Genomic DNA, 8,930 nt, shown 5'->3' with positions numbered 1-8,930 from the left:
TTTCTGCTAGTGGCTGAAATTGCTTCCATCAAATCGTTCAAGTTTGAAAAAATTCACAGTGAATTCCCTTAAGGTTAAAGAACCAACCATTTCGAGATAATATTTTAAGATTGTAGAATAACAAATGTATAAAGTGCTGCAAAACAGAAAACGCTTCAAGGTACGTTACAATGTCGTTTTCCTTAAAACGTAATTTGCTCCCACCAAATCGGTGTGTATTGAGTCAGCAAATACATTTTTAGGATACAACAAAACCCAGAATATAATCTAATATCAACTTGCATTATTCACAAACGAAAACTGATCACAAACACCCTTAGAGGAATTTGAACAAATTTTGGAATTCTATTTCTACAGAAAACAGACCCAGGATTGAAGAAAATATAATTTGTAAAAGTCTTATGAGAGAAAGAAAAAAAGAGAATGATTAAATATTTTTATGTCTTTAGTGAGTAAATTCAGTCTTTAAATAGACAGAATTATGCCTTTTCCAAAAGGTTACATCTGTTTAAATCTGTTTCATTAATAGCCATTGGCGAAGTAGATTTCTAAAGTCGACTAGGCATCAACCTAGTCGTACCAGGTGTCGACCTGGTCAATCCTTGGTCGAGAGAGTATGGACTATATTCACTTCTTTCTTCGTGTTCAGTGGACCTAATCGCACTTCCAAGGTCTCCTGGTAATGCCCTAATTGAGAAATTCTGGAAAATTAATTATTCTAACTGTTATATCATTTATACGATTTAGATCGCACCACTTGATATTATAAAAAATATATTAATTTTAAGTCATCCAATCATGATGAACGATCATGATCTTGCAACGATGCAAGCATGCAAAGTGTAAAGTGCTTGTGCGCCAACTAAATGTGCCACTAGTGTTCTACAGCCTAGGTGCGAACAGTGCTAGGATGCACTAGAGTACATACTAGCACTATCTCTTAACCAACTTTAAGAGATTATTACACCTTATCATTTATTAATGACTTTTCCTTTTTCACTCTTTTCAATGTGGGACAAACCCATATAGTATTAAATACTTCTCATGAATGCTTTAGAGAATTTATAAATGGAAGACTATAAAAAACCCCATAAAATTGATTATTTTAAAAAAAAAATATTTCATCAATTGAGTGGGTTAGAATTTATAAGTTTTTTGTGTGCATTTGGGAGGTAGAGAATGATTTTGGGTGAGATTGGAATAAAGAAGGGGGAAGGAGGGATTTTGGCAAGATTTTGCAAAATTTGTGTGCCAAATTTCACATGTTTTATTTTTCTCTTGACGTTTTTGAAAAGGCATTGAGCAATGGGATCTCCATAGGACTTCGACTTCTGCACAGATTCTATGAAAGCCTTTTCAAAGTGATGGAGCGACTTAAAATTTTCTATAATAAAAAGTAAAAGGGTGGCAACCTATTGTAGGTAGTTGACCGCACAAATAGAGAACAGTGGACTAGCCTTACCCAAGAGTAAGGCAATTCAACCAACCTCTTAAGGTGGTCGATCTGTCTCTTCTTTTATTTTTTGCAAAAATCTTCAAAAATTTAAGACATTTTAAGGTAAAAAAGAGACTAATGAGAGGATTTTTAGGAGACAAATGGAGAAAGATGTTCCTTTTGTTCTAGCTATAAGAGAGAGAGAGAGAGAGAGAGAGAGAGAGAGAGAGAGAGAGAGAGGGCTTGCATTTTTGTATCACATTTTAGTTGAATGTCTAGTTTTAAGAGTTTACTTCACTTTTTCACATTGTCTATCACCATTAATTTTCCCAAGTGTTTCATGGAGAAACAATTGAGAATTCTCTTTATTACTCGTACTTCATTAACTTGAAGTTAAATTGCGTTGGTGAAGATTAATAGTCATGACAAGTTTTAAAAATGGTGAGATGTTATGGTTTGGAAAAGAAGACTAGAAGCTTTTTATAGTAAAAAAAAGGGTGGGTGTGGTGTTTTTTTTTTATATATGTTAAGTTGTTCATTCTTAAAATGATGTTGTTTCAATGCAAATGTCATGCATCATGATGCGGGACAAATGGAGGCATGTTAGAGCACCCTCCCCTTAAGGCGAAGGAGCTTGTACCGCATGTTTGAAGTTTCACTAAGTCGCATTTCATTCCGTGAAGTTTAAATTGTGTTACTTTGATCCTTAAAATTTCAATGGTAACTTTGGTTGAACCTCTTGCCAAGAGCTTGACTAACATGAATAAGAAATTTCAACGATTAAGTAGTTGCAATTTAAAGATTAGGGAGAAATGAAATTTAGAGAAACTTCATCTACTTTTTGGAGTTGTCATTGTAACTTGGCCTTTTCTAAATGTTAAGAAAGCCTTCATCATTTTATTCAAGTGTTTTTGTCTTACATTTTATTAATTGAATCATGCTCTAGCCTTCTGATGTTGGGAGCCACCGAAGATGCATGCATACACCTCTGCATTAGCATTACTATGGTAAAACATACATCGGTGTCATCAACCCACAGTTCCACCTTGTACTAGTTGTTTCTTATGGTTGAATGGACAAATGCCACCCTATATATTTTCAGAACTACATATTTATTGACAGTGAATAAAGAACAAAGAAAGCAGTGGTGACGATGCAAAAATTTAAAATAAATAAATAAATAAATACATAATAAAGAAAGTTTGGAAAATTATATACACAACCCGCAGGTTGCAGACTAGGACACAACGTGATCTGCATGGGTCGAGAGTTCCACAAAGGAGAGCGTCATCCAACACAGGGTGTTCTAGTCAAATATGGTTAAGAGTCACGACCTAGAGATGAGAGGAACAGAGATTAGAAAAACATGAATATGAGAGGAAAAATTGGTTGGTTTATTGACATGCTTCTGATCATTGAACGAACAACTTCTTTTTTGTCATCCATCTCCTTTTAGTGGCCTCTAATGCTTCCTCCCTCATCCTAGACAGTTCTTGAAACCATTGATGATATTGAGATTCAATTGCATCCATCTCCAATTTCAAATCAAGATCCTGGGCCTTATTCGCCAGGGATAGAGACGAACAGCTGCTTGTCAAGCTCATAACATTAGACGTTCCACTAAATTCAACGGAGGAAAATTCTGAGTTCTTCGCAAATTCATTCATTAGGGTACATTCCCCAACGCCACTACAATTTCTCTGCAATTTGTAATCACAATACAAATCCCCTAGCTCTACTTCAGATGCATCCCGACTTGAACCATTACAGCTTCCATAAATACTACAGTTAGCACATTCTATTGCTTTATGATCAATTTTTGTTGAATTATCTTCGACCAAAATCTCGGAAGAAAATGATGCATGGGAACCTCGATCTTCAAAATTAGCCAAACTTGGAGATGACATATAATCACCTGGAGAAATAGCACAGTTATCAAACAAGTTACTTCCATCAGCTTGGGCATAAACTTCTCGGGGGCCAGTACTGTTCAGCCCGGAGAAGACGTCTGGCTCAACTGCTTGCTTGACAGAAGCATTAGTGAACACTGAGCCCCATGGGAATGCCGTTGAGGCATATTTTCCAATGACTGGAGACTCATCATGTAGACTTCTTGCTCCGCTTGATGAATACTCCGATGAAGGCTTCCAACCAGGAAGCATTCTCATCATCAGGTAATCAATAAATTCTGCTATGAAGGCAACATCATGGTCTGCTAACTCCAATTGTTCAACCATCTCAGCAGCTACTGAGAGTGCGGTGTCAGTATCAAGGTAAAAGAGAAAATGTATATTCCTTATGCGACCTACACATGAGAAGAGCCAAGTTCATGCTATTAATTTGTTATATGATAGGTAAAGAACTCAAGCGTTAAAAAGCGCACATGCACTTACCGCCTGGGTCAGCAATACGTAAAGCCAGTGATATGGAGTTGTCATCATTTTTCTTTCCTCTCAATCTGAACTCATTACTTTTATGCATGCTCTGAAATTCCAAAACTGGGAAACAGAAACTTCCACTATAGTTTTCTGTATGAGTACTCACAGGAAGCTGCTTGTAATCAGAATCTATATCCATGGAAAGAGACCCAGACTTAGGTGATGTTCTTATTGTGGGAATTTGGTTAGGTAATTGTAAGGGATCACGGACAGCCTCCTTTGGGTTCAAAATTTGAAGAAATGGGTCCTCTAGAAGCTCCTTTGCAGACGGCCTCTTGGATGCTGTAACCAGGCATTTTTCGATGAAATCCTTAACTTGGGGGTCACCCAAATCGCTAAGAGAAGCAGGTTTGATGCCCTACAACAAATTTTAAAAAAAGGGCAGTAAGTAATAAGATGTTCAATGACTAGTAATGTGGAACTAAAAATAATCCGTAATACGATGTTAAGCTTGGGGGAGAGATGTTGAAGGCAAGGAATGCCTTAATTTTGATCAATCTCCTGCTTATTCTCATACCACATCCTCCATTGCATCACTTTCGATTTCAATAGAAGTTAGAAGAAGATACAATAACCCTAGCTAGTATATAGTTGTTAGTTGTTCTATTGTTTTGTTGTACTTTTTGCCTTGACCTAATACATTCCTCTTACTTTATTTATAATAATAATAATAAATTTTAAAAAAAAAGGATCAATGTTAAGCCAATGGTCAAATTAAGAACTTACAGAGGTAACCTTCTTATAGATTTGAGCTGGATTTTTGCATTCGCTGTATGGATACTCGCATGTAACCATCTCTAACATGCACATCCCAAAAGCATATACATCAACCAGTTCATTATACTCCTCCTCATAAAGCTCGGGAGCCATGAATTCAGGAGTCCCTAGTATATATAGGAAACGAAAGAAAGTCACATCCTCTGATTAAGTAGTCCATTGATTGTAAATAAAGTAACTCAACAAATTAGACAATTACCAATAACACTTCGAACAGGAGACTGCTGCATTACAGTTGCCAATCCGAGGTCTCCAATTTTAACCTCACCATGATTTCCATTAACAAAAATATTGTCACACTTCAGGTCCCTATGAATAATAGGTGGGTTGTGGTTATGAAGGTAGACTAAGCCTCGAAGAATCTGCCTTGCCCAATTCTTTATGGCTCTCATGTCAACACTTTTATGCTTTTTACGGTATCTAATAACCAAATGACAGTATATAGGATTATCCCAAATGTATGTATAAATTGAACAACCAAATACCAGAGGATGAAAGAGAAACTCATGATAGCTTACTGCGTTAAACTCCCAGATGTGAAGAGCTCAGTAATCATGTTGATAGTTTTCTTCTTGTCATCAACCCATGAATTGTAGAACTTCATGATATTTTCATGTTTCAATGATTTCAGCAGATGAACTTCGGAGTATAGTTTTTCCAAATCTTCTGCTGACTTCAACACATCATCAATCTTAACTTGATTCCAAGCGACTTCTATTCCATCAACCTCATCAAATGCCTTATAACTGTAGGCAAGATTTATGGAATGGGAAATAGAACAATTATATATTGGAGCTGACTAAAAAGGTCTTTATAAAATGTAAATGCCGAGAGAGAGAGAGAGAGAGAGAGAGAGAGAGCAAAATATTATGTGTTAGAAACATACACGGTCTTGAATGCACCCTTGCCCAAAGTTTCTTTGTACTGTTATAAGAAAAAGGGAACAAAAAAGGAATTAATGGAAAATGAGAGAGAAATAGATGTTTCTCATATCTTACAAATAACTAATTTCATTAGGTCAATTAAAAAATTTTTATTTATTTATTTCTTAAATTTCAATAACAAAGACACAAATAAATGACAAACAAGAGAAGAATCACTTCTATATGATACGTTTTGCAGCTGATAATTGCTTGCAACTTAAATACAAAACCACCCATCAAAGAAAAAATTTGAACACTTGAGTTAAAATTTTGATTTGGCATCATAAATTATGAGCATGGGCTATTAGCTCCAGATTATTCAACCAAATAAAAATTAGAAAGGGGCAAGACATATGAATCCTTAATCTATAAAAAAAAAAAAAATCCAACTTGAGCAAAAGTAAATAAATTAAAACAGTATATACCCGAACATATCTGCCAGTGGGATCTTTCTCTACAAAATCATCCCCAGAAGGCTCCATTTTAGCCCTGATCAATTCCTCAGTTGTCGGCAATAACAATCCTCTCCCAGAATTCATTCCGGAGAAGACCGAAACAACTACCAGAAAAAGGAGAAAAATGAACAAGGGTTTTCTTGTTTTTCCACCAAAAATTATCAAGGAAATCACTGCTCGCCGATGCCAATCAGAATCGAAGGACAGTGATGGTCCTCGAAAAATGCGTCGAACGCAATAAAAAAGGATTCGAACGCCGATCGCAAGCGAAATCGGCATTCGAAAAAGGAATTGGAATCCAATGAGCCTGAACTCATAACCCCAATTCCCATACCAAATAAGTCCCTCATCCTATATCAGACAAAACCATAACAGACCTATCATTCTTTCCCTCAAACTTCTTTCTAAAAGAAAATAATAAAAAAAATGTGATTGTCATAAAAGGGTAATGCTAAACAGATCAATCATTATACGGGTTTGCAGAGGGAGAGAGAGAGAGAGAGAGATAAAGAAATGGAAACGTTGTGATGGAATTGGGGAATGTGAGGTATGTGGGTAGCGAAAGAGGAGGGATGAACAAACACTTGTATGGTTGGGTTCCCAAACTTTGTTGCATAACCAACTGGCCTTTTGCTTTAAAAGGGGATTAACTACCTTTCCTTCAAAACGACATCGTTTTTTCGTTTTTTGTTAAAAACACAATATTGAACATAGCCATCATATCTAGTATTGTTGCACTTTGTTTTGTATCTAGCTCTTAAAAGATTGAAATAGAATCCAAATTCAGGTCTTCAATTTCTTTCCATTACTTAGTTGTGTAAAGGAGGACAAAATTGCATTCTAGGCACACAAAAAAAAGTTTATTTTCTTTGAGTTTTTTCGTTAACCCATATTATGATAATCGTAATATCCCCAAATAATATAGTTTGAAAACCATTTCAGAAAATAGAGCATATTTAAAACTTGAGTAATGGTTATTTTCCTTAAAAAAAGTCAAACAATTAAAACTCCATTTTAGTTCAAAAGTTTTATAAACAATTGTGTGCAAATGAATTGATATTGAGTATTCATGACTCTATTTATTTTGGGCTGGCTTGTTGCAAAAGCACTTCTTGACCTTATTTCTCAACTAGACATTAAAGACATTAGAGCAAAATGTTCAAAACTTATAAATTTAACTTTCGGTAGATACATATTTTCAAACTATACTTGTAAATTTTATTTTTTTGCCTCTCGATAAGATTCTTGCATTCTTTCCAAAAAAAAAAAGACACAAGAAAATTAAATAAAAACTATTGGCCTACATTTCTAATAAAATCATATATATATAAACGAAAGCTCATTCGGAGTGTCTTGCCTTTCCACTTGGGGCCTGCCCATGTTCCCTTTTTTTTTCATTAATGCTATTTACTTCCAGGTGGTATTGACTGATTCATTTCCTCCCTACACGTCAGAGGCGACTCAAATTGTCAAGTCTACTCCCCCAATTTTTTGAAATGTGAGAGCTCACTATTTTCTATGGGATATTGCATCAGCGAAAATACCTTATACAAGAGAGGATCATATATAACTCTTTTAAGATGTGTGGATGCCAAAGAAGCAACTCAAATTTGAGAAGAAGTTCATGGGGGGTCTTGCTCTACTCACCCACATGATACATGTTGGCAAAAAGTGTCCTAAGAGCTTCTTCTTTATATATATATATAAGGCGGAACCTTCTAAACTTTATTAGAAAACCCCTTACTTATGGCAGAGAAATACCGTGGTTCCAATCTTAAGACTTTGGGACATTAAAAACAAACGCCAATACCCTAAAACAACCTTAACCAACATAATCAAAATCAATAAACCAATAACCAGCAACCAATCAAAAACTAAAAAATTAAACAACTATAAAGTAGAAAACAAACAAAACTCCGAAAGATAAACACAAAACATTACGAGCGCAAAGAAGGAAATCCCAACAAATCCAATTGAATCATTCCCCTAACTTGCTGTGGAAGATCATCCTAGCAACTATATGATCGAGAAATACCAGATTCACCATGTTTGACAAAGAAATCTGTACTTTTATTCGCTTCCCTGTAAACATGATCCACTTTAAACTGTATGCCTCTTAATGTTAGCATAATCTTTTCCCACAAATTCCATAATTTCCAAACCAAGCACTTCCTAGAATTTATCCACTAAACCAACAAAGCAGAGTCACATGCAATCTCCACTTGATCAAATCCGAGTCTTTACATAAATTAATCCCTAAAATAATTGCCTTCAATTTAGTCATGTTATTTGTTCCATAACCCAATAATAAGGAAAAAACTGCTTTAACTAAACCTTTTTCATCTCTTATTACGCCTCCACCACCACAATTACCTGGGTTTCCTCTACAGCTCCCATCCACATTCAACTTAACCCAACCTATCCCAGGTTTACACCATCTGACTACACGAGGAAGACGAACCCCCACATTTTTCACTTGAATATCCAAAGCACGAAGGACTGCAATATCCGTGCAAGAAGCAGGTGCACATTTATTTAACTTGTATGAAATGGATCTCAACCAATATTTAATATCAAGCCACACAGTTCTCACCGAATCATGAATCGATTCCATCCTGGCTCTACATCAATGAATCCATAGTCTCCAAATGATGAGACTAGGTATAAGACCTACCAAAATGCCTAACTACGAGGCTCGTCTTGCACAACTAAACCAGACATTAACTCTACCTTTCCAAGTACTCGTTGCCATACAACTAACATCTAATGCCACTGCTTCTTGTTTCCATACCTCCTGGGCAAAAGATCCAGTGCAAAACACATGGTCTAGAGATTCAATCTTGGCATTTGAACAACAATCACATCGAGAGGCCATCTGAACACCTACTTCTTTAATATGAGT

The 8,930-nt window shown here is 35.7% G+C and overlaps 1 protein-coding gene across 1 annotated transcript; it reads right to left on the bottom strand.

Moving 5' to 3' along the window:
* Positions 1–2,580: 2,580 nt before the first annotated feature.
* On the bottom strand, positions 2,581–6,640 carry LOC131166895 (probable serine/threonine-protein kinase WNK10). The gene is made up of 7 exons (XM_058125519.1): positions 5,999–6,640; positions 5,537–5,574; positions 5,169–5,396; positions 4,850–5,070; positions 4,600–4,757; positions 3,829–4,231; positions 2,581–3,740 (listed from the first exon to the last, which is right to left on the bottom strand). Exons 1-7 carry the CDS (start codon positions 6,305–6,307, stop codon positions 2,848–2,850), a joined length of 2,250 nt encoding a protein of 749 aa, XP_057981502.1. The 5' UTR covers positions 6,308–6,640; the 3' UTR covers positions 2,581–2,847.
* Positions 6,641–8,930: the final 2,290 nt, after the last annotated feature.

The sequence above is a fragment of the Malania oleifera genome, chromosome 10 (genome assembly GCF_029873635.1).
Source record: "Malania oleifera isolate guangnan ecotype guangnan chromosome 10, ASM2987363v1, whole genome shotgun sequence".
Lineage (NCBI taxonomy): Eukaryota > Viridiplantae > Streptophyta > Magnoliopsida > Santalales > Ximeniaceae > Malania > Malania oleifera.
This window is presented reverse-complemented; position numbering and strand designations above follow the sequence as displayed.

What these genes read in the sequence shown, in the direction of transcription:
- LOC131166895 (XM_058125519.1), bottom strand. Translation starts at nt 6,307, where the DNA reads ATGCCGATTTCGCTTGCGATCGGCGTTCGAATCCTTTTTTATTGCGTT. An exon ending in ACATCTGGGAGTTTAACGCA is followed by an intron (nt 5,071 to 5,168) that starts GTAAGCTATCAT and finishes TTTGGTTATTAG; the next exon opens with ATACCGTAAAAAGCATAAAA. An exon ending in TCCTGTTCGAAGTGTTATTG is followed by an intron (nt 4,758 to 4,849) that starts GTAATTGTCTAA and finishes TATATATACTAG; the next exon opens with GGACTCCTGAATTCATGGCT.